The sequence below is a fragment of the Alligator sinensis genome, unplaced genomic scaffold, assembly GCF_000455745.1.
Source record: "Alligator sinensis unplaced genomic scaffold, ASM45574v1 scaffold1052_1, whole genome shotgun sequence".
Classification (NCBI taxonomy): Eukaryota; Metazoa; Chordata; order Crocodylia; family Alligatoridae; genus Alligator; species Alligator sinensis.
Genome location: NW_005842971.1, coordinates 370,975 through 396,779, shown reverse-complemented (window position 1 = coordinate 396,779; position 25,805 = coordinate 370,975). Strand labels below are relative to the sequence as shown.

Genomic DNA, 25,805 nt, shown 5'->3' with positions numbered 1-25,805 from the left:
GTATTGAAACGCATCATTTTTGTTAGCCCACCCCTGCAACCTATCCAGGTCTTTCTGCAGTCTCTCCCTCCATGCTAACGTGCCCACCTCTCCCCATATTTTGGTATCATCAGCAAATTTGAACAGGTTGCTTTTCACCCCGTCGTCCAAATCGCTGATAAAGAAATTGAATGGTGCGGGCCCAAAGACCGAGCCCTGGGGGACTCCGCTGCCCACTTCCCCCCAGGTCGAATATGACCTGTCCACCACCACCCTCTGAGTACGACCCTTCAGCCAATTTGCAATCCATCTGACCGTGTAGGCATCGATGCCACAGTCGCCTAGTTTTTTTAATGTTTTTAAAAGTTTTCCAACTTATAGTTGGAAATTGTTTTTAGCAAGCTTTCAGGTTTAAAAACCCTTTGTCAGGCTGAGGAAGTCTCTGCAGTTGGTGTGTGCTCTCCTGGATGGAATGAATAGTAAAGAAGCCAGAGGCTGGGCTGGTATGCATACAAGACGGGCCATCAGTGCAGATGCAAGTCCAGGAGTCAGTGGGTGAGAGACAGGCAGGTGTGGGGGGCGGGGCAGAAAGAGGGGGCTGAATGTAGCAGTTAAATAGTGGAGAGGTACCTGGGGAGTCAGATGTCAGGCAGGTTATAGTAATCTTTGGCACCATATCCCACATGTAGATTCATACATATACACAATTTCTTCTACTAGCTATATTGGGCATATGCGTCTGTCTCACCATTTAGCCTTTTTCCATGTACATTAAAGGACTAATGAGTGGAAGCAGCTGAAACCTAGACTACAGAGTGCATTTTTCTTCCAGCCATGATTCTGCTGCCTGTTCCACACTTCTCCTACCTCTGAGGGAAAGCGGAGCACTGGGGTGCCCGAGGACCACTAGAGTATACAGGAATTCATTTTTTGAGGATTATATTTTAAGCATTTCTCCAGCTGTGCATGTCTGTACACACATTGTTTGGAATACTTCCAGAGACCCTCCAAAGGCATTTGGAGTACTTTATACATATGGGTCTAGGACAATTCTGGAAGAAAGTTTATGGCTGAGATTTAAAAAAAAAAAAAAAAAAAAAAAAAAAAAAGAAGAGGTGCTAAAACTTCAAAGCATGTTAGTTTGTGTTCAGCACCTTGGATATGAGACCATATCAATCTTCATAATGCTGCCACTTTCTCAAAGGCATACTAGCAATTTAAAATGACTTTTTTTTAAAAAAAACTCAATTATGTAAAGAGATGCTCAAGATTATTATTCTGATATTTCTCAGCCAGAGCAATTTTTATCTGCTTTCAGTTTGTTTCCTTTGAGATGCTGATAGAACTTTATGAAAGCTGTATTGACCTTTTATAGCAAAATGAGGGAGAAAAATATTTTTGAAAGACAAAAGGAAGTAATTAGATAAATATTTAACTGATTTAAAGAAAAAAAAAAAGTCATGTATTTTATCCCTTCAGTGCTGTAGGTGGCTGAATGATACAAGAAAATACCTCCAGAGAACAAAAACTGTACAGCTACCTAATCCAATTCATCTGTAGATTAGCATGGCCTGGTTTTCTAGATGCAGATTTTAATAAATCACATAATAATTTCTTCCTTCTTTTCTGCAACAAGATTGCAGGATTTTAGAAGTACTTAACCAAGGCCTCAAGCCATGCTCTTAAAGGGCAGTAGCTTGGGGAATCTGTCTTTTTGCTTTCTTCACCAGATGCTACTGTAATGAAGCGACAGGAAATGCATTACTCTCCTTCCTTTGTTCTCCCGCCTCTAAATTCCTAATTAAACATATTCAGTAGAAAATAGACTCTGAAACAAGTGGCTAATTGTGAAGATATATGATAAACCACCCTTGAAAGTGAGAGAAATTGCAAAGGATTTACGAAGTGCACTAACTGTGCATTGGAAGATGGGCCTAGCAAGGAAGCTCAAACAAACTGGAAAAACAAAAAGTTTGTTTTTCAAAATTTTGGTTGCCCGATTGATTTACAGAACTAACTATTCATTTTTCTATTATATTGCTAGAATGAAGGGTAAAAATGCAAGTAGCATAATGAATTATGCTTTAAAGTAATACTCTAATATTTTCTGTAAACATTTAGTACATTAGTACTTTAGATGGATAGTGACTTCCATACTGAGACTTGAAAGAAAGGCTAAAGTATGCATATTTTCCAATACAAGACAAAATAATGTTAGCAACTAAAATGCTTAAGCAATCCAGCTGTGTTCATAACAAAAAACAGCCCCATCACTTAAACCCAAAAAGTTGGTTAAAAAAATTACATTAAAAAAATTAAAAATACTTGCCTCATTTTTAGAGCCAGAAACCACGTCTTGCTTTTCTTTTTTCCTCTTCCATGGAAGTCCTTTGTACCCATAAAATGAAAATTACTGTACCTTCAATGTGATTTAGTTCATGGAAAATTTCTTTCCACTTCTGAAATGTGTAAATTAGAAATGCATCTTTCTTTCTTAACAGTTTTTCTTCTACCTTAGGTACATACAGATATTTCAGGAGAGTAGCCTCTGAAATGGGTTTGAAGGTTACTTTTGTTGACTGTACCAAATTTGAATGTCTAGAGGCTGCAATTACACCAGAAACAAAGGTAATTGAGACATGCTTCTAAATTCAACTTCCAGTGCATCTTGAGTCATTTTGTTTGGCTGTTCCAATTGCAAGAGTAGGAGCATTCTTATGACAGGTTTTTATTTGTTGCAGGAAGTGTGAGTGACCAACAAACTTAACTTAATTTTCATAGAATCGTAGAAAATTAGGGCTGGAAGGTAATTCAGGAGGTCATCTAGTTCACCCCCCTACTCTCAGTAGGACCACCCCAGCCAAGGCTTTGTCTAGCCAGGTCTAGATACCTCCAAGGATGGAGATTTCACCACCTTTCTCAGTAACCTGTTCCAGATTTACTAGCCTCTTAGTTAGAGAGAGTATTTCCTAATATCTAACCTAAGCCTGCTTTGCTGTAACTTGAAGCCATTGTTCCTTGCTCTGTCCTCTGCTACCACTGAGAACAGTCTAGCTCCCTCGTCTTTGGAATAACCCTTCAGGCTGCTATTAAATACCCTTGTCTTCTCTCTTCCAGACTAAATAGGCCCAGTTCCCTCAGCCTCTCCTCAGAAGTCATGTGCCCTAGCCCCCAACTATTTTCATTGACCTCCACTGGACTCTCTCTAATTTGTCTATCTTTTGGGTGGGGGGACCCAAAACTGAACACAGTATTCCAGATGTGGCCTCAATGGTGCTGAATAGAGGGGAAGAATCACTTCCCTTGATCTGCTGGCAGTGCTTATGCTAATGCAGCCCAGTATGCCGTTAGCGTTCTTGGCAACTAGGGCACACTTGGTTCATATGGAGCTTATTGTCCACTGTGATGTCCAGGTCCTCTTCTGGAGAGCTGCTGCTTAGCTAGTTGATCCCCAGCTTGTACCAGTGCATGGGATTGTTCCATCCTAAGTGCAGGACTTCACACTTGTCTTTATTGAACCTCATGAAATTTCTTTTGGTTTAATCCTTCAATTTGTCAAGATCTGGCTGAATCCTAGCCCTGCCCTCCAGTGTATCTACTACTCCCCCCAGCCTGGTGTCATCTGCAAGCTTGCAGAGGGTGCACTCCATCCCAGCTTCCAGGTCATTGATGAAGCTATGGAACAAAACTGGCCCCAGGACTGATCCAGGGGCACTCCACTTGAGACTGCCTGCCAAGTAGACATTAAACCATTGATTACTACCCTCCAAGCCCAACAATGCAGCCAATTTTTTTTTAATTAACCTTACAGTCCATTCAGTCAACCTGTACTTCCTTGACTTGGTTGCGAGAATGTTGTGGGAGACCGTATCAAAAGCCTTGCTAAAGTCAAGCTGCACCACGTCCACTGCTCTTCCCACATCCACAAAGCCAATCATTTCATCATAGAAGGCGGTCAGGTTGGTCAGGCATGACTTCCCCTTGGTGAATCCATGCTGACTGTTTGTTCCTAATCACCTTCTCTTCCAGGTGTTTAGAGGACCTGCTCCATGAATTTTTCTAGGGACCAACTGGTCTGTAGTTCCCCTGGATCCTCCTCTTTCCATTTCTTAAAGATGGGCACTATATATGCCCTTTTACAATCATCTATGACCTCGAAATCACCACAAGATGATGGCCAGCAGCTCTGTAATCACACTGGCCAACTTCCGCAGCACTCTTAGTTGCATCCTGTCTGGCCCCCACGGACTTAGAAAAGCTGGATGTGTACAAGTAGTCCCTAACCTGTTCTTTTTTCACTGAGAGCCACTCATCTTCTCCCCAAACTGTGCCACCAGGTGAAGTAGTCTGGGAACTGACCTTGCCTGTGAAGCCTGAGGTGAAAAAAGCATCGAGTACTTCAGCCTTTTCTGCATCATCTGACATTAGGTTGCCTTCCCTATTCAGTAAGGGACCCACACTTTCCTTTATCTTCCTCTTCTTGTTGACATACTTGTAGAAATCCTTCTGGTTACCTTTCACATCATTGCTAGCTGCAACTCTAGTTGTGCTTTGGCCTTCCTGATTTATTCCGCATTCCTGAGCAGTGTTCTTGTACTCCTCCCTAATTGTTTGTCCAAGTTTCCACTTCTTGTAAGCATCCTTTGTTTTAGCTCACTGAAAAGTTTCCTCTTAATTCAAGCTGGTCTTCTGTCATACTTGCTGGTCTTTCTGTGCATCAAGATAGTTCATTCCTGTGCCCTCAGTAAGGTTTCGTTAAAATACAACCAACTCTCCTGGACTTCCGCCTCCCCCCCCCCCCCCCCCCCCCCCCAAAAAAAAAAAAAGACTGGCCTCCCAGGGGATCAGTTGAGGGAGTCAAAGTCTGCTTTTCTGAAGTCTAGGGTCCTTATTCTGCTGCTCTGCTTCTTTTCTTCAGGATCCTGAATTCAGTCATCTTGTGGCTGCTGCTGCCCAAGTTGCCAATCCACTACCACCTTCCCTACCAGTTCTTCTCTGTTTGTGAGCAGCAGGTCAAGAAGAGCATGGCCCCTAGTTGGCTTCTCTAACACTTGCACCAGGCATTTTCTTAAATGCCTATTCCTGGCAACATATTGTATATTTGCATAGTGAATTTAGAATAGTCTAAGGGCTGTGAATAGAGAGAATTTTATCCTATGCATGTAATAAAGGGTTGTTCAGAGATTTATTTTTAAATGGGTTTCTGGAAGAAGGGAGGAAAGTTTTGCAGTTAACTATGTCAGTGATTAAAAGCTGCTATGATCCAGGTTGTTGTTTTGTAATTAATTTCTACCTGGATATGAAGATGGCGGTTGTCAAACTAATATTAAATATAGCTTATGGTTTTTATAGACTTTATAATAAATGTACTATTATATTGGTACAACTGAAAAGGGTATACTAAACAAGGGATCTGCCTGGGTGATACTGGTCCATAAACACTAACTAAGACAGCAGTAGTACAAGCATATTTTCAATATTATTTTTGCAGAAAATGTACCAAAGAAGAAAGAACAAGCATCCTTAAAGTATATTGTACAACAGACAGCTTCTATCACCAATACCAATATATCTAAAACTAATGACTTACGTTTGTTAAACTATAGCTTGTCTGGATTGAAACTCCCTCAAATCCCATGCTGAAGGTTATTGACATTCAAAGCTGCGCAGATGTCGTCCACAAACATAAAGACATTATTTTAGTGATAGACAACACCTTTATGTCAGCATATTTCCAGGTAAGCTGATTAGGTGTTTGAAATAATGAGGTGAGTACATGGTATTTTTTTTAAAATTCCTTTCAAAGTCAGAAAAATCAGGAGCTAAAGCACTTCAAATGACTTTAATTGTAACTATATATTTTGTTTGTTCTTTTTCTTCTTCTAACAAAAAAGGTTGAATGAATGAATAAATAAATAATGGTCTTGATTTGGTGCAATTTTAACTCCACCAGCACAGTAATTATTTTCTCTCCAAAGCAAAACTATTATGTTTTTAACTTATAAATGGTAGGACTGCTAACTGAACTAACATGGTATTTTATATAACTTCCTAATTTGGGTAATTTTATAGCTAATTCTTCTTTGTGTGCTTGAACTATTCTTGTCCTAATTGTTTTTTCTGTGATTTCCTTTGGGGCCAGATAACATTTCTTCTTTAATAAGTGTAACTCTATAATCTTATTGATTCAGGAGAAAAAAAAAAAAAAAAAAAAGAGGGGAAAAATGTATTAACAGCATAAATCCAACAGTTTGGATTCATGTCATTTGAAATGTTAAAGGAATATTTAACCTGAAGGTCACACAGTCTTTAATTAATGTTTGTGGCAATCTGGAGGGTGTTATTGGCCACTGAAAGCTGTCAAGTCTTTCTATTTGTGCAATATCCTTTTGTATGTTTCTATTTTCCATATTAAAAATTAAGTATAAGGTTTATTAACCATTGGAAATATCATTTAATTCATGCCGAGCTGCACACACTCGCATATGTTCTCCTGTAGACTTCGCTAATTCACTTCATTTTAGGTATGCACAGGATTTTTCATGGTTTTGTTTTGAACTTGTTTTAAAGCCAGTTTTCTTAAAAAATTCAGTGAATCTTACAGAATAAGATTCACTGTGTGAATGCAATATTGGATACGTCTGTACAAAATCAAGGTTAGAACATTTAGCACTATCCAGATAATACCTCATTCTTCCTTCAAGGCACTGACTCAAAGCACATAAGCCTTATGGTTAAACATATACTTAAGTGCTTTCCTGAAGTCTTAGTTTGTCCTGCACACATCTCAAAGGCTTACTGAGTCACTTTGGCAAGACTCTGTATGGCATTGTGTTGAAGCAGCAAGTTAAGTGTATGAAAACAAATTAGCTCATGTATTTTTTTTATTGATGTGATCACAAGCGAAAACCAATTTATAGCGATTAACCATGTAGGATTGCCTAACAGGCAATATTAGATAACATATTTAAAAACACTTCAAGGTTGCCACTGGTATTTCACAATAGAGAGAGAATAATCTGCATGAAGTTATGTATATTATATATGATAATTAAATGTGTTATATATAAGAGAAAAAAATCTAATGCTTATATTACTATTCTGCAATTGACCAGTAGAAATGTGTTGTCCAATTGCTCAAACAAACTTCCATAGTCCAACAGCAAGTTTTTCCACCTCCCTTGTTTTAAATACACTGCTCATTTAATATGTTAAGCAAACATATTAGCAGGGTTAAAAATAAAAACATGCACAATTTATCATTTAATGATAGAACATATTGTTATTCAGCCTTAGAGGACTGGGAGGAGCTTGGCCGATTTGTAGACAATGTTATTTTGAAAAACACACATGTGAGGAATTGTGTGTGTCAATCAGTCCCCGTCTAAACGCTTCACTTTTGCTGTTGGCAAAAGGTGAGCATATGAAAAAATATGTAATATCGCAAAAATAATTGTAGACTCCAAGGTGTGGAATGCACTAAATAAACTTGCCTGGCTGTTCTTTGAGAGGTCCTGCAATAACCCACTCATGGTTGAAGCTAAGGTTGCTGATGCGGTTGTCAGCTATGTACCCATAGGGCGGCTGTCCACTAGCTGTGTTTTATAAGTGGGCATGTTCAGTAATTTAAAACTAGGATCAGGCTCTGAACAGAAAGATGAGAATGTATTAAATCAGATTTCCTATTTTTATTCCATTTTAGCGTCCTTTGTCTCTGGGGGCAGATATTTGTATGTATTCAGCAACCAAATACATGAATGGTAAGCATCTGATAATAGCTCAAACATTCTCTTGGTTTTGTTAAAAACAAATTAAAATTGCCATAAAAATATTGCTAATTCATTGGATCTCCCCTTCTGTATTCCCACCCTTCATTTACAACAGCTATGATGGTCTTCAGCTAGCAGTCCAGTTATGCATTACTGGACTCCACTTCCACTCTCTCCACCTTTTCCCTGAACACACTTCTCACATGAGCTGACCCCCACAACCCCCATGCCGGGAGTGCCCCTTTCCAGATGATTCACTAGAGTAAGTGTATTAACTAAGGATTCGGACTGGTTGCTAGTTGAGACCGCACTAGGAAGGCTTCTCACCATCTCTCAGCTATGACGGGGCATTATTGGAAGTGAAGGAATATCTCTATTGGGAGGGCAATACTGTAGTGATTGCCATACCACTGATTGTTCTCAGCTGTCAGGTGACTTACAGTTTAATTAATGAGTTAATCCTTCATTAGTCAAGCTGTCCCTGTTCTTGAAAAAAAGCTGTGAGACAACCCCTGAAAGCAATTTTATCTGCCTCAGCAGTGGTTGGGTGAATCAGGGCCAAATTTATCATGATTTCAAATGCCTACCTTTCAAGTGAACAGCCTGTTTGTTTCTCATAATGTCAAGTACACAGCCTGCTCATTTCTCACACCATATACCACCTGCTTGTTTGTATACAGCTGCCACATTGCAGTGTGCTTCAGGTTTCTGCACTGAGCTTTCCTTTCCGTTCTTATGTCTATGCCTTCAGAGAAACTCCAAGCTTTTTTATTTCTGATTGGAGATAATGATTAGAGTTCCAGGATGAATTGGAAGATTAGCTCTATACTTCCCTAGAAGGTCCTACAGCCAGTCATTCATTTACATACAAGGTCATGGAGTCTGACTCATTACAACTTTCCATAAATACATGCTTCTGAAAAAAAACAAAAACAAAAACAAAAAATCAGTATCTCTTAAAATGAATAAAAGACATGACATATGTCTAAAATTAAATTAGAGGTGTGATTGCAGCAAAGGAAGCATGCTCACATTAAATTTGAAAATGGCTAATTTGGGTAAGAATGCAGTGAAGATGCATCAAAAAGGTTTGACATAGACTAACTGCACAAGTGAGTATTAAGGGTCTGTGCTGAACTACATGTCCCACGCTGAAGTTTGTGCTGCCATGTTTCTTCTGCATTGTTACCTCCAGTAGCCAGATAAAAGCTAGTGTGGATAGGTCTATCCATGCTGTAGATGTACCTCATGATTAGCATGTAGCTATAGCCAAAAATAAATAGTGTTAGTGAGGAAATACAGTGCATCAGCAGCATATCTTATTCTCAGTTTCATAGCAGCACATTTGGCTGCTATGTGGACAGAACAGGTATGATACCCGAATTCCTGCTTTTTAGAAAGTGGACAGCTAGGGTGTCAAGTGAGTAGTGAGGTGCATGTTGGCCCATTGTATAATATGGCCCTGCCAGGGCAATGAATGCATACAAAGAAAATATGTAATTACAGGACTAACAATATAGAACAACAGATTCTTGAACTAGTTTAACTATTTTGTGCCTTTCTTGTTTCTCCAGGGCACAGTGATGTTGTAATGGGACTGGTTTCAGTGAATTGTGACAAGCTGTATGAAAAGCTCAAATTCTTACAAAATGGTAAGTTGTCAACATAAAGTACTTTAAATGTATTGGATCCAAACAGCAAGTATGCTTTATATTCACACACAGTAAATCACTGTTTAGGCTACGCACATTACCCAGAGATTTAAAGGGGTGCCAGTGTATCCTGGTGCAGAGAATACTGAACTGTTGCCAGTTATAGGGGACAGACTTCTGGGAAACCCCACTTGATACTTCCTCCCAACTAAATACTGAGCCATTGATGACTACTTGTTGAGCATGATGGTCTAATTAGTTAGGTCTCCCCCCTACAGTGCTTTTGTCTAGTCTATCTCTCTTTAGTTTGTTCATGAGAATGTTGTGATATATCTTGACTTCAGCAAAGCTTTTGACACGATCCAACACAGCCACTGCTCTCCCCCATTAAGCCCAGTATTTATTTTGAGGGTAAACTGACAGTCTTGTCTAAAATTGTCAAGCCAGCACCTTGCTAAATTCACTGAAATGATTATCTCCCCATTTTACATCCTGCAAAATCTGCCTTGACTTTCAGTAAGGAAGCATGAGATTCATAAACTGCTGTGTGTACCTTATGCCCACTTAAAATAGTTTTCTTTAGGTCATGGCCAAAACATTCATCAAGGCAACTAAAGTATGGTGATTTTTTTTTTTTTTTTTTTAAACTGAAAAGTTTTCAGTTTTAGTAGCTGGACTGTAACAGGGCACCATCCCCAGGGACATTAAGAACCCCTGGAGGTGCCCCAGAACCCCTTTATTTCAATCTACTTCTGGGAACAGTCTCCTCTTCACTCGCCCGCTATATCTTCATGTTTCTTTTGCTTCTCAAAGAGGAGGCTGCCCCAGGGCTTCCCTGATCATGTCTTGGCTCCAGAAAACATCCAGAGGTGAGGAGCTCCTACCTTAAGGGCTACTTGCACAGCTCCATACCACCCCTACATCATGCCCCATGCCTAGCATGTATTATACAACTTGTCACCAGTATTGGGGCCACAGCCTATTCAGCCACTGCCCCTTCTGGCCTAGGGCCGCTGTGTTGGGCCTAGTTTTGAGGTACTAGCTTAGCTTCCTCCTTTCCTGTCACTGGGCTCTCTGAGCCCTGCCTCTTTGCACCTTGCACTGTTTGCTGGGCACCACTACAGCTCACTACTCACTGGAGCCTTGAGCCTGCCCCTAGCAGGGCTCAAGGTGTTTATGTGCCTCTGGATGAATGCCTCCAAACCTCCCCTTTAAGCCTCATCCCAAACCTCCGGTTTAAACTGCAACATAAACACTAAGCCCTTGGGCTATAACAAAGGAAAAATAATAGAGGCAGTGTGCCTGCTTACCCATGGCTCCTTCTTTCCAGGTTGCCCTGTCCTGTGCCCCAGTCTGCAGAGCTGTTTCCTTTCAGTCTCCTGGGCATTTATGAGCCCACACTCTATCTCAGCCTGGGCTGGCTGGCTCCTGCAGGGCTTATATAGCTCTAGCCTGAGCTCTCTCCTGGTCATGTGACAGCCCCAGTCAGCTGACCAGCCTGCAGGGCTACCCTTTAACCCCTGCTCTGCTGGCAGGCTGTGCCCTGAAGACTCTGTCCTTAAAGGTGTCATCCCACTTTTTAGTAACAGGGCTAGGGTTCCCTGTTGCATGGACTTTTTTTGTCTATACGTGCAAATAATCCAGGAGCAGTTCATTGTTGAGTAAACTACTGAAGAGTAAACTCTCCCAGGCACTACACGTGCAGGGATGTGGGAGAGATTTGCTGCTTCTAGCAGCAGACTGCTTTTGCTCCCTGCAGCCCTGCAGTGGGCCCCTGCAGCAGCCAAGGGGAGCTCTAGGCTCCCCCTGGGTGCCAGACCAGGGGCCAGGAGACAGCTGTCTCCTGGCAGGGGCTGGAGCATTGCTCCATGTCCCCGAAAGCTGCCTGCTGCTGGGGTGGGCTCCACCACTAGAGCCCAGGTGGACACAATGACCCCCTGGCAGCAGGGAGCTCCCAGGCCCCGCTCCATGGTCACAGGACCCAGACTGGGAGATCCTTATCTTCCAGTGCCAGTTTCACAGTCGGGACACCGGCACTGGGAGATAAGGATCTCCCATCCTGGGTCCTACGACCCCGGGGCTTGAGCTGGGAGATAAGGATCTCCTAGCATGAGCACCGCGATGGTGGGGCAGGGGCTGGGAGCTCCCTGTTACCAAGGCAGGGGGACATTGTCCCTACCTGGGCTCCAGTGGCAGAGCCTGCCCTAGCAGCAGGCAGCTCCCAGGGCAGAGAGCAATCTCCCGGCCCCTGCTGCCCAGCAGACTGGGAGCATATTTGCTCCTGGTGGGGCATCTACACATGTGCTGCTGCGCAGTTATACTCACGAGTAAATTTCCTACTTGCATTTGCAGGTAGCAAATTTACCTGTGATTAGAGCCAGTTACTGCATGGTAAGTGTCTGCACGTGTAGGCGCAGATGCTTACTGCGTAGTAATTAGCTCTACTGTGCAGTAAAGCATCTTATGTAGATGCACCCTATTTATATTAACTTCTGTCAAATGAATAAAGAATACTTGCTTTTCTGCTGACCTCATGTAAGTTCCTGAATAAAGTAATAGAAAGGTATGCTTGTGTATCATATGTCTATTAAGATTCATCCTTGAGTTTTCAGTATGTTAGCTGCAGCCTTTCAATTCTGTATCTTAGGGAAAAATACAAAATTCATTCTAAACTTAAAATACTTTAAAAATAAACAGACATGTCACCTCTTTATGCCAGGAATTACTTAGAAAACTAAGACCTTATTCCATACTAAGATAAAGAAGCACTTGTATTTGTAATACTGTATTTATTTTACAGCTATTGGAGCAGTTCCATCTCCTTTTGACTGTTACCTCTGCAATCGGGGCTTGAAGACTCTGCACATCCGAATGAAGCAGCATTTCCAAAATGCACTAGCTGTTGCTCAGTACCTTGAATCGGATTCCCGGGTAGAAAAAGTCATTTTCCCTGGTATGTTGCCCATAGCAAATAATCTTCAGAATAAATAATCTTTTGTATTTAGCGTTGTTTGAGTTTTGGCGTAGAAGTGCTGTATTCCTTAAATGTGGCTGATACATCCAGTGAATCTGATTTAGACATTTTAAAAGTTATTACTCTGCAGATGTTTATCTTACAGTTAGTTCTATATTTCTTCAAGTTGGAAGGTTGCTTTTCTACATGCCTTTAATGTAGCCTGCTTTTCTTTGAAGTGGTGATGATGGGAAAAACATTGTGTGTGTGATTAATTTCAGGATTACCTTCACATCCTCAGCATGAGTTGGTTAAGCGTCAGTGCACTGGCTGTCCTGGAATGATCACCTTTTACGTTAAGGGAAAACTTGAACATGCTGTTGCATTCCTCAAGCATTTAAAGGTAAATTACAGAATAGGCATACATTATTTTAAATGGAGAAGAAACAGATTATAACTCGCATAAGTTTTCTAGCAGTGTAGTGATAGAAGGAAGTGGTTTTCTTTGAGCCAGGGACCATCTTTTTAACTTAGATTCTGGGTATTACCACATCTAAGGAGTAGAAATTATGAGATGGGGTACTAATGAGAGGGAGCAAAGGGTGTATCGGCTCTTTGTGAAGTGTCATTCATATAGTTGGTACTTATATTGGAAGTGGAATTCAAGTGATGCCTCTACAAAAGTATTTGCAGATCTCTGCTCAGCTGTGGAAATGAGAAATATGAATGGCACGTGAAAACAGGGTAACTGCTGCTTATGCAATACTAATAGCAGGCTTCCAAACATGCGGCAAGAGAAAATGCCTTTGAGACTGCTGCTTGATCCACACTTCAAAGAAGGATCAAGGTTGTTTCATACAGCTCTCTGGAAAGTTGTTCTCTTAACATAGTTATGCTTTTTCTTTCTTCTATCTGCACTTTATATTTTTTAATCTGTTCATGACTGTTGGTCTCTGTACACATTTGCATCAGCTTTAGAATCAATTCATTGCTAAATTGACAAATTCCAACTAAGAATTCCTTTTTTCCTGCCTCTTGACTCTCCATACAATTTCAAAATCATCTTCCACAAATAGAGGTTTGCGTTAAATTTGTCGTTCATCCTGTCCCCTGAAGCTTAATCAACTCCAGTTCTGTTGTGGGAGTCAGATTCCAGAATCTAGGGTCCTTGCTGTTTTTCTACATTTTCTTTCTGCCTCCACTATCTTTACCGATTGATTTGTTGTTGAGTTGATGCTTAACTGCATCTCTGTGTCCTCATGTGGACATACCACCTGGATTGCCCCATTCCACACGCTGCTTGGATGCTACCCGCCCCCCTGTCTCCTGGATTAACCCAGAGGGACAGCCAGGGGTAGGGGGGAAGAGGGGTTCCCTCTCCCTGCCTGCTCCTGGGCTCCCTGCAGCCCCCGTTGCTCTAATCCAGCCCATACATCCCTGCCAGGCTCCGCATCTGCCTGCTCACTTGCAGCCGCCCCCTGGCTTCCCCCCTCAGCAACTTCTCAGCAGCTCTCCATGGGGAGAGGGGGCAGGGGAGTAGGGAGGCTAAGGAGCTGCCAGGCAACCATAGGGGTTGTGCAGACCTGTTCCAGGCACACTGGGAGCTGCCAGGCCCACCCACCCCTATCCCATGGCTGTCTGGCTGCTCCCCACCCACCCAGTCCCCTCTTCCCATGGCTGTCCCTTCCCCTGGGAGGAGTTACAGAGCAGCCATTGGGCCCAGCAAGGGTAGCTTGGTGGGGAAGGGAGCCTGGGAGCAGACAGGAAGGGTGAATCCCCACTCCCTGTTCCTCAGCACCAGCCCCAGTGCCAGCCAGATGAAGCCTGTAGCACAGTTCCAGCCCCAGTACCCCCTTTCCACAGCCACTGCCCACCTTCTCCTGAGGAGAGCTGGTGGGCAGCCATGGGGGCATGGCAGGGGCAGCATGGGCTTGATCTAGGCATGCAGGTTGCTGCTGAGCCCACCCATCTCCCATGCTACGGCTACCCGGCAGCTCCCTGTCCAACTACTCTAACTCTTAGCACTTGTTTATGCCTGCATTTTAAAGGCCTTTAATATGATTTAATTGTAATATGTAACCTCACTCTTTGTGAAGACATGAACTGGTATTGGCAGTTCTCAAAGGACCAGTTCTGTTAATCACTCAGAAGTTTGATTCGTTGCCAAACTTCTTGCATTTGCAAAAATTGTATTAGTAAGAACATAAGAAGTGCTGTCACTGGATCAGAACAACGGTCCATCTAGCCCAGTACTGCAACAATGGCAGGGGTAGGTGCTGTAGAGGGAGATCCTATGAGGGTATATCTAGGGTGATCTCTATCCCTTGTTTAGTACCCTCCATCATCATTGATTTAGGAATGCTAGAGGATACATCATAATGCAGTCTTAGTAATCTTGTGAAGGATGTCTCTGACATGCTTCTGATAAAGCTACAAATACAGTAAACTGCCTCAAAATTGGTGTTTTGTCAATTTTTCTTTTCACTGGGTCTAAATAGTTCAACGGTGCATGAAACTCAAAGAGTAATTGTGACGATGGGGGAGGACAAGAGAAGTAGTCATTTATTCCAAATTTAAAGATTTGGTTCTGGGTTTTTTTTCTGTTCAAACAAAGCATCTCAGCCTTCTGGATGTAATCAACATCAAGGAATCCCTTTAGGTTAGCCTTGGCTAAACTCTTCTGTGACACTCATTTTGTATTGTGACCTTTACCTAAGTTGCTCACCATGTGCTACACTCAGAATTCCCCTTCCGTGCTGTCAGTGTGTGACTATGTAGAAATCCCGTTGTTCAGGATACTTTCTTTGATGTGTTTAACCATTTAGGGCTAATCTAGTTCAGACTGCTAGATAACTTTCACCAGTAAACTACAGACTAGTCTTCTTCTTTCCTTATTACATCCAGTGTTTTCTTCCTTAGTATGCAAACTTTTACACAGAACTAGGCAAGGTTAAAACATGTCATTGCTTTTCTCTCTTCCACAATATAACAACTTTAATCCCTTTTTTTTTTTTTTTCTCAGACAGAAATCTGGATGTTTATTAAATGTTAACTTTTTTGTGTGTTTTCTGCTGCAGCTTTTTGCACTGGCCGAGAGTCTGGGAGGATACGAAAGCCTAGCAGAGCACCCGTAAGTCATTCTGCATCCATTAGAAGCAATTCTTAACATTTGTATTATACACTATAAGGAAAAAAAATAGCTGCTATTGAATTTTATGGCCATTTTGAAAACTTACAAAAGTTCTATTGTTTCATTTTGTGCCTAAGTACCATGGAGTTAACATTTTATATAGTGTAACTTTCTTATAGTCAAGAAATGGGGAAAAATAAGATAAAGCAAAGACTTTTCTGGTGCAGGTGAGAGATGAATTCTTTATACCCATTCAGTCAGAATAGAGGTGAAGTGACCCTGAAATCCCTGGTTCTGCCAAGGGAAGATTCTACCACAGGGCTGCTTTCTGAGGACACTTTTATAAGCCCTGGTTATGCTGGGAGTTAGGGCATAAAACAGAAAAAGAGTGACACAGTTCAGAACCAGCTGTACTTCTCTCCATTATTCTGCTTCCTTCTCTCCACTATTTTGCTGTACCGCCTCTAGGTCTTAGGTCTTAAGCATTTACTTCTTTGGGGTGAGTCCTGCATTTAGATCAAATCCTGGATATATCAACCATGATTGCTCAGCAGGTCCAACTGCATTCAGCTGTCTGCAGTTTTTCCTTGTAGGTGCTGTGACCAATGGCAGTACAGTGATTCCAGTAGGAACACAGCATGGCATAAGATAAAGAGGATTTTTTATCTGTCTTATCAGAAGTGAATTGTTGATAGACCTGAAAGCACAAACACAGAGTACAACCCGGTCAAGATAAAGTACTCAAGTTATTACTAGAAGCTGCAAATGCATCACTAGGGAGAATAAGGGTTGTATCAGTGTGCAGTAGAATAGCCTAAAGGGTAGGTAGCCCTTGGAGCCTGTAGTAACTAACATGGACCTTCAGGGCTCAGGAGAATGGTAAGGATGGAAAGAATGCAAAGGTGCTCGAAGCTGTCTTAGCCTTCTCTCCTGTTGGGGGACAAGTTCTCTGCTAGCCTTTTAAGAGTTTCACCCAAAGAGTCTTCATTCTCTTCTTCTTTTATCTTGGACTTCTCAACTAGATTAGTAAAATGATGGGCAGACTCAAAGAAAGACTCTGCCCACCAGAAAGACCTTCATTGTACCATTGTCTCATGGTGACTTTTGGCGGTAGCAATTGGATCAACTAGACATTTTAGATCAGGGTTGTCAACTTTTTTGGGCAGAGTGCCAAAAACACCTGCAACCTTGACTTGTAAGATGTTGGTATGTCAGGGGCAGAAGGTGGGGAAGCTGCAAAGGGTCTGAACCTTGTTGTAGTAACACAGCCCTGGCCCCTTACCTGAGGTACAAGTGCCAAGCAAAAATGCCTTCATGTGCCATGCTCTGGCATGAGTGCCAGGGGTTGCCTACCCCTGTTTTAGACCCTGTTAACCCCAGAAATGTTTTCCAGCGTTCTCCACATTCTTGTTAATGGCTTTTTTTGCCTCACTGTATGGTGTTCTGGTTTGTTTTAAGAGTGAACCTGAAACCCAAATAGAATAATGGATCAGATAATGATGCTGTACAAGATAAACTTAACTGTACTTATTCTTCAGTCTTACTACTGTACTGCTATTCTAATTGCTTACACAAGGGGGCATAGTTGGCACACTGAACTAAATTGCACCTGTTGTTCATTTTAAGTTGTTTGTTGGGTATATAACAATATTTAATTGCTTATGCCCAGTATGGTCTGACCCAAGCTATAGATTTACAAATTAAAATAGCCATTACACTTCTGAGATCTGTACCCCTCTGCTTAGACTACAGAATCATTGTAGCCAGCAATGAAAATAAACTTTATTTTGTTGTATTGATTTCTATCCGCTCTGTACATCCTATTGGTAATAACCAATTTTTTCCCAAGCAGACAATAAACAACGTATTTTAAAAAAAAATTAAATGTGAAAATTTTCATTTAAATTGTTTTTTTAATTATATTTGCAACAATGACAACCAGTGTTAATGGTTTTTTATAATTTATCAGAACCATTTATAACTGTAAGCAACTAATATTTGTTGCTGAAGTTTTAAAGGAGGTCAAACCACTGAATGGATGAGCGTGTGGAATCAGAGTTTGTTGAAATACTGGTACTAATTTGACCTTTGACCACAGTGTTCTTTTCTGTATGTACACAGAGCATTATTTTTTCCATTTCAAGTTAGTTCATTCTAACTTGACTGAGAGTTGAAAAAGTATGAAAATGTTTGTTATTCTAAATGATGAATAAATGCTATGCTTGAGAGAATATGATCCACTAGTTCTAAAATCTTGAAGGACCTGGTAACTCTCAGTTAAGTTTATTACTTAGAGAAACTGCCCCCTTTGTTTAATTAAACTGTTTTAAATATAAAATATCCTTTCACATACTTTTATTTCTTACACAATCAGGACGTTTAAGGTAGTTGTACAAACAGAACGTAATACCTATGACTTAAATACATTTTTATTTAGTTCCAATTTCTGTCCAAATAAAGCTTGACACCTATCTTAAGTTAAAAAAAATCCTCATCATCTAGTAAAAAAGAAATGTCTTTCATCATTTCCTAACATTAAAAAAATTAAAAATAATAATCTGAGTAAATGTTAAATACATAGTAACTGAAAAAATTGTATAGATACACTGTGTCCTAGCAAGAAGTGCTAAATTTTAATATAAAGACTGAGTACAAATCTGCATGTTTTAATGATTACCAGTTACCAAAAATAAACTTCTCTTGAGAACAAGAACTGAAAAATAAAAAAAAGGAAACAAGATTAAAATAAATGTTTAATTAAAATTTCCTGCTTATTGATTTAATGCATTAGAATCACTTCCTCACAAAGTAAGAGGAGTATTTGGACCTACTACTTTTAAAATTCTACCAGTTTTTACATTAAAGTGGAACCTACCTTTTGAATAGATAGCTTTTTAAAGACAAACCTTCATCAAATATTACCCCCTTTTGAATTTCTCAAATATATTTTTTGAAAGAAAACTGAGACATCATATTTTCTTATGTAGTATTATATTTTTTCTGTGTAATAATAAAATGGGTATTGGAAGAAATATGTTTAGGCCTTATCACTTAAAAAAAAAAAGAGGTACAATTCTAAAATAATATTTTTTTACCAGTTATTTATCAGTCAGAAAAATATTGTGCCAGGTCATCTGATGCTGGTAATCATTGACTTCATTGGAGCCACACAGGTTTACATTAGCTGAAGATCTTGATTTATGATTAAGATTAAGTAGAGAATATTGCAAAATTTGCTGTAGAGTCACTATGGCATTCTTAATTCTATGAACGTAACAGATAACTGATTTGTCTGGTCTTTATGAAGGCAAGGTTTAAATAGAAAGACTGTTCTTGTCTTTTAGGGCTGTCATGACTCATGCTGCAGTTTCTGAAGAGGATAGAGAAGCTCTTGGAATCTCTGATACTTTAATTCGTTTATCAATTGGTTTGGAAGATAAAGAAGATCTACTAGAAGATCTGGATCAAGCTTTGAAGGCAGCAGTAAGTCATGCATCAGAGCTTTCTGAAAGTTAAAAAAAAATCCCTTCCACATTATTTGTGAAATAAAGTTACTCTGTCAGGCCCCCTCTACAGGTAAAGATGCAATGGGATCTAATGTGCAGTGCACATAATCACACCTCCTGCCATGCCTCATATGTATGGCAGGAGGCATGATTATAGAATTGCACGTTAGATCCTATTGCACATTATTGCCTGATCCTGGCCCCCCTCCTGTACTGGCAAGAAGCAAGTACCCATGACTGGGAGCCCCCTCAGCCATGATCTTCCAGCCCTGAAGGTACATGAAGACTAGGAGATTAAGGCCAGCACCAGGGTTTTCATGCACCACCTGAGGCTGGGAGATTGCAGCTGGTGTGCTCTCCCAACCCCTGGGGCTTCATGCACTACGTTCCAGCACCAGGAGGCGCACTGCCTGGAACCAGAACTTGCAGCTGTGGGACTCTAGGTCTCAGCAGATATGGGGTGCTGCCAGGACCCAGAGATGGTAGCTGTTGGGGCTGAGAGTCCTCTTAGTTGTGGGACTCCCAGCCTCCATTGAGCATGGTGCACCCCTGAGGCTAGGAGCCCTGCCAACAACAGGGGAGACCCTGCTACACTTGCAAATTAAAGCTTCGTAGCTCCCAGCTGTAAAGTTAGTATACATTTTTTAGGTCTAACTTTAAAGCTAGTTGGAGTTTTCTATGGCATAATAAGTACTTTGCGTGGGTAGCTGTTCTTAAGGTAATGGTGCAGTTAACCAGTTAGTTATGCAATACCTGTAACATGTAGAGGGGGCCTCAGATAATTAAAAAATATAGCAGGTGTTTAGCACTGTCCTACTGTCTCTCATTCACTTATTATATTCAATGTATTTTAAAAATGATGAACTTTAGTTTTAAATGCTGATTGGCATTCTCCAAACAACACGGTTGCCCACTTTTGCCATTTAAAAATGTGTATATGTTGATTTCTAATGCATATATGTGGATTTCTTAGACTCTGACAATAACAGAACTGACAGGTGTGGTCATCTGGTGACTGATTGATAGTGTGTTGGGAGTGGAATGTGGAACAGAATTGTAGGGGTTTAGGTTGTAGCCGTGTTGGTCTAAGGACATAGACAGACAAGGTTCCTTGGGTGAATCTGGTATCTTTTATTAGACCAACCCAAATAGTTGGAGAATAGTTATTAAGCAAGCTTTCGAGTTCAAAAACCCTTCGTCAGGCTAAGGAAGCTGCAGCAGTTGGTGTGCGCTCTTCCTGGATGGAATGAAAAGTAAAGAAGCCAGGGGCTGGGGAGTCAGTTGCCAGGCAGATTATAATGTATCAAAAATCCAATGTCTATGTTTAGTCCATGATCTGTAGTATCCAGGAGGTTGATGAAATGGAGCTCGTAGGCTCGTCTCTGGGAAGTGTTGTGCAAGTTTCCCTTGAGGATCAGGACTGAGAGATTGGAGAGAGAGTGGCCCTCCTGTGAGAAATGTGCCCCTGGTGAGTACTTACCGGTGGGGGCACATTTCTCACAGGAGGGCCACTCTCTCACTTAAACCTTTGCTTAAATTCAGGAAACAATTGTTAACTTTTTATTCTGGTAGCTTTTTAAGATTGTTACTTTAGTCTTCAATTCAAATGTTATGTACTCGTTCTCTCTTGGCAATTGATTAAAATTATTTCATGCTAATAGTGGATAAAATTATATTACATTTAATCTTCCTTTTTCAAGATGTGTCCTTTAAAAAAACAGTAAGAATTGATCAATGTAACCTGCTCCTCCAGTAGTTTTACACAAACATTTATACTGGCTTTTGGATAGGTTGGTACTGTGATTAGTACCCCCTCTCAAAAAATATAATAGCATTAGTGTCTTTTACAAGCATTCCTACTCAAGTGAACAGAAACATAAATGAATAATCTAAAGTGGAGCACTCAGCTCTGGTATGGACCATCAATCTATGTAGATACAAAGTAGTAGTACAATGTCCTGTTCTTGCATTTGAATGTTGGCATCATGGTACTTTAGCTATATTAATTGTTTATGACATGCTGGCTCCTGGCAGACATTACACTTAAGACATGATTATCTTAGTTAATCACATCTTAAGTAGTAACCTGGCCACACGTTCATGTAGTTAGTGGCATGATGACAGGAAATAAGCTGTAGTTATTACAAAACATGTGTGTAATCATTTTGGGCTGGTTCCTATCACACCTTAAATTGAACATGTAGTGAGTGCTGATCAGCTTACTGGTGCTCTGAGCCAGGTGCAGTGGGTACCCGGCTTCTATTTGCTGGTGCAGGAGGAGCCTGGGCTCATGATCTCGGGTTCTCCCAGTACCAGCTATAGGATGTGATTGGGATCTGATCCCAAGTCCCACAGTTGTGCCTCCTACAGTGCACATGTAGCATGGCAGAAGGCACAATAGTTAGGATTGCAGATCAGATCCCACCTCTGTCAGGGTTCTCTGTTACAACACAGGTACATCAGGACAGAATACTACACTTGGATAGTTCTCTGCTACTACACTGGATATCTCTCTCCTCTTGTCCTTTAAGAATGGACAGATGGTTCTCTCCTTTTGTCTGTTAAGGACAGCTGACCTTCCAATAGTTGGATTCTATACATGAAAAATTATAATAAACTTATAATTTTCATGTAAAGAATCTGACTATTGGAGGGCTGTCTTAAATTTGAAGATGTCTTGGATTCAGAGAGATGTGATAATTAGTTAATGGCACCATAACTTTAGTATGTCTAGGAGTTGATTTCTGAAAGATGTTGAGCACCAACAACACGGATTTCAGCAGAAGTTCAGACTATTCAACCATCTTCAGAATCAGGTTGTTAATTAGTTTTTGTAGGCCTGGATCGGAACATTTAAGTGAGTGGAAAGACTTCTATGGATTTAACTTCTCTATGGGCCTGAACTGATCCAAAGTCTATTTAAGTAGCCTGCTTAAGTTAATACAAGTCCAGTAGCAGCATTGACAGGACCAGACTTGATAGCACTGCTTTACATCTTGTACCCTGTGTTCACTGCGCCATGATATCTATCTATCTATAGATATAGACAGATCTGAGCTTCAAACTGTTGGAATGGATTTATAGTGATATTGCATTGCTTTAAAACAAACATATTTTCTCTAAAATAAGCATGCTGTATGTGGCAATTTGAAAAATCGGCCAAAATTAAAATATTTCTATTTCTAACAGCAGGCAAGCAACTGAGAGATCATTTGCAGATGTCAGGGGGAAGGTATAAATAATACAGTGCAATGGAATGTATAAATAATGCAATGGAAATGTGTGGCCAACATATCTTCTGTGCCAAAATAAACAGCTTTGTAACAGAGAGCGGACACAATACGATTATGTTGTTCATGTTTTCTGTTACTACAGTTCCCAGAGTACACTGTTCGCAACTAGAAGTCAGAAGTTGGAACACCACACAGCTAAAATACCCAGAGAAGATTAAATGAAAAGCCAAACTGCTGATGAGTTTCTTCAGATTTGCCTATGAAAATTGAACCCTATCTTAACCTTAATTGAATCTAGGCAGTTTTCATTTGTGCCTTTAGCCTCACTTTCCAAAGGGATTCAATAAGGGTTGTGCACTAGTGCACAAAACTACTTTCAGATGTGTTATCCTCATGAGATGTTATCATCCTTTGCTCTTATGACTTGGCTATACTACTTTCAGAGTAGTGGTGGTGCTGAGGGCAGCTGTGATGTACACTCAGGAATAATGTCTCTCTCCCAATGGAGGTTAAAAGCTGGTGTTTATTATGCTGTACGTGATAAATGTTTATCATGTTGGAGGATGCTGCTTTCCTGCTGGTGCGTCCTTTTTCTTTTTTTTTTTTTTTTTTTTTAACCAGGATTCTGCAGGGTTTTCTCGGGGTTTTTTTTTTTTTATCATCACATTTACCTCTAACCCTGAAGGTATATTTGGAATGCTGCTTGCTCTAACTCAGATTCTTTTGAATGACAACCTCAAATGTGGTTTGACTTTACTTTTTTTTTTCCCTCTAGATATTTTGTGCAATATTAAAAATGAAGCAAAATCAGATGCCTTATTCTGCAGTGTAAATTTCTGCAGATGACCTAGTGGCATTTTTGTAAGTTTACTTAATTTTGTTTAAACACTTTAGTTGATATTTTGAAAATTCCATTATGCGTTTAATTATAAGGACTGGGTTTTTTCTGGTTCTGTAGCTAATTTTATGAGCCTTAGTCCTATATTTGAAATCTAAAGCAAAAGGGATTGGTGGAAACACCTATTTTAAATTCTCTCATGAATTAAAATGAAATGTATTACAATTTGTTATACAACTGATGATTTTGATATAAGAAAATGGGTTTGTTTTTAAACTGTCAACTTTTACTTACATGAAGGTATATGTTCACATGAATAAAGGTTTCCTGCATTGGGTCCATTGTTTGAAGTGTGTAGATTTTAGGAGGTATGCGTGCTCAAATATAATCTACTCTCTTAACATAGATATTGAAACAAGAGTTCAGATCCATAGTTATAATTGAAAAGCTGAATTTTGAACACCCTTCAACACAAGTAGTCCAGTAAAGACACAGACAGGTTGCATTGATAAAGTAACAGCATTGAGTCTGAAAGTTTCAGTGGAACGTTTTACCCTGAGAAAATACTTCAGTCTTAATTCTTGCTTTGTCAATCTGGAATTCATGTTATTACATATTTGAATTCCTAAGGTAGATAATGAAGGGAAAAATGGGGCATTAATCGCAAACATATTGATGTTTTTAAAAGTGTAGCTTTCTCAAGCCTAAAGACATACAGATGCCCCGTTTTAGTAAATAAGGGGTATTTAATCAAGTTTAGTTCTTTGGCCTTTTAAAACCCTATCACTTTTTATTTGCAATCCAGAATTGGATTACAGTGTTCTCTGTGTATTGTAACTGGAATGTTTTAGTAAATAAGGCAGACATCAAAACCAGCTGTGTAGAGTTGTTTTTTTTTTTTTTTGTAAATAGCTTTAAGCCATTGCTACTAATAACAATCTAAAAATGAATATGGGATGCTCTGCTCCCATTTCTATTTTAGAATAATTCTGGCACCTGAGTTTTCATTATGGTTGGACAAACTATGGGGATTAGAATGAAGAAATTAAAATATGCGATAAAACTGGAAGGGTTTGTTTTCCATGTGTTCCCAAATACTGAATTGTGAAGATGCATGAAACGTGGTGAGCTTTATTGGCAGATTTGATTGTAGAAGATAGTTGATGTTTTTTAAGTAAAAGTCTAAACAGCCCATGCACCATGATTTAGCAAACAGCCACAAAAATATTTTTAAGGCTTGTGAAGGAATTACGGGAAACATACTTATCACTTTGAGGCATTATTCCTGGTTATAATCCATCTAAATTGCCTGTGGTATCTCAAGAGGTCAGGGAAGTACAAACTCTTCCTATTGCAAACACTTCAAACTTCACTTCCTGAAGTGTAAATACTTTGTTGTCAAAGCACAATGGTATACCAGAAGGGAATGGAGATGAAAGAAAATAAAATACTTAATTCATTCACCTCTGCAAGAAGGTGCTATAGCAGATTCCTTCACAAGTTACTTTACTTCTTGTAAGGGCAGTTTTAAAGATGGTTAAGTAACAATTACATTTTTTGTTGGTGGTGGTAATGGGGAGAGGGGCAGGCATAGAAAGGTTAATATCAACTTAAAAGAACATTTCCATGCCTCTGCTCAGCTCCTACAGCCTAGAATTTTACACTCTAGGAGCACATCCAGACGAGCCCACACGTCCCTCTTTGAGACGCTGCAAGAGGCACGTGCAGGAAGGGGAAAAGGTTCCCCGTGCTGCAAATTTGCAGCATGGAAGCAAAATTAGACCCCTGGATATCCAGGGTCAAAAAAAAAAACTGGAGTGAAAAAGAGCAGGGCAGGGCATGGTCCCAAACCGTTTCCTGAGGTAACCAGAGGCTGGGTCCTCCATAGAGACACTCTGGCTGCCAGAGTGTCTCTATGGTTGGCCCTCTCCCTGGTGCTGAAGCATGCTGCCTGCCCGCGCAGAGCAGGCAGTGTGCCAGCTGCAGGGACCTGGACCCGAGCTCCAGTGCTGGTGAGTAGGATGTTGGTGGGGCTGGAGGAAGGGGGGGGGGACCATGGGGAGGGACCCCGTCTGGCCCTGCCTGCTTCCCCAGATCCCTGCACCACCCATCCGCACCCCCTGCCTACCCCCCCAGCCCCCCAAATCCCTGCCCCCTCCCCAGATCACTGCCCCCCTTCCCCCAACATCCCCAGAAAAGAAGCTGTCCAGAGGGGGACACCGAGCAGAGCTCACCCAATCTGCACCCACCGGTCCTCAAAGGCATCCAAGGAGCCAGTGGACGCCTCCCACTGGTGCTTTGCCTGGAAATGTGCACAGACAAGGGAGAGGAAAGCAGCCCCAGAAGCTCCTGAGAGCAAGTAGCCCTGAGCTACTTGCCAGGGCAGCTTTTTCTATGGGTGGGGCCAGGACAGGGCAACTTTTTAGACTGCTGGGGACAGCACAGGTGCTGGCCCCAGGCTCTAGCTCCCTCTGCCTGCAGATCCAGGAGGAGCCAGGCAGGGTTATTTATTGTGCTCCAAGTGGAACAATTTGCTCCACAACAAAGCGCATGTCTGGGCACATGCATTGAGGCAAAAAGCCCCAGCTCAAATTTGCACCGTTTCTATTTGAGCTGCTGCAAGCACACGTGTCTGCATGTGTGGACACACCCTAGGAGTGTGTGCAGTGGCTATGAATTTCCCCGCTTTGGTGCTGGCACTCTAAAATAAATGTTTGTCAGGTTTGCTGCTGTTTTGACACACCA

General features: G+C 40.9%; 1 protein-coding gene across 1 annotated transcript in view; it reads left to right on the top strand.

The window, feature by feature from the left end:
• Nucleotides 1-23,397, top strand: part of CTH (cystathionine gamma-lyase) — a 24,897-nt gene extending 1,500 nt beyond the window's left edge. The window contains exons 2-10 of the mRNA XM_014526201.2: nt 2,498-2,607; nt 5,586-5,717; nt 7,682-7,739; nt 9,323-9,400; nt 12,201-12,353; nt 12,635-12,756; nt 15,431-15,483; nt 18,828-18,966; nt 22,365-23,397. Of these exons, the coding sequence (XP_014381687.1) occupies nt 2,498-2,607; nt 5,586-5,717; nt 7,682-7,739; nt 9,323-9,400; nt 12,201-12,353; nt 12,635-12,756; nt 15,431-15,483; nt 18,828-18,966; nt 22,365-22,391 (872 nt within the window). The 3' untranslated portion in view covers nt 22,392-23,397. The remainder of the gene's footprint in view (nt 1-2,497; nt 2,608-5,585; nt 5,718-7,681; nt 7,740-9,322; nt 9,401-12,200; nt 12,354-12,634; nt 12,757-15,430; nt 15,484-18,827; nt 18,967-22,364) is intronic.
• Nucleotides 23,398-25,805: the final 2,408 nt, after the last annotated feature.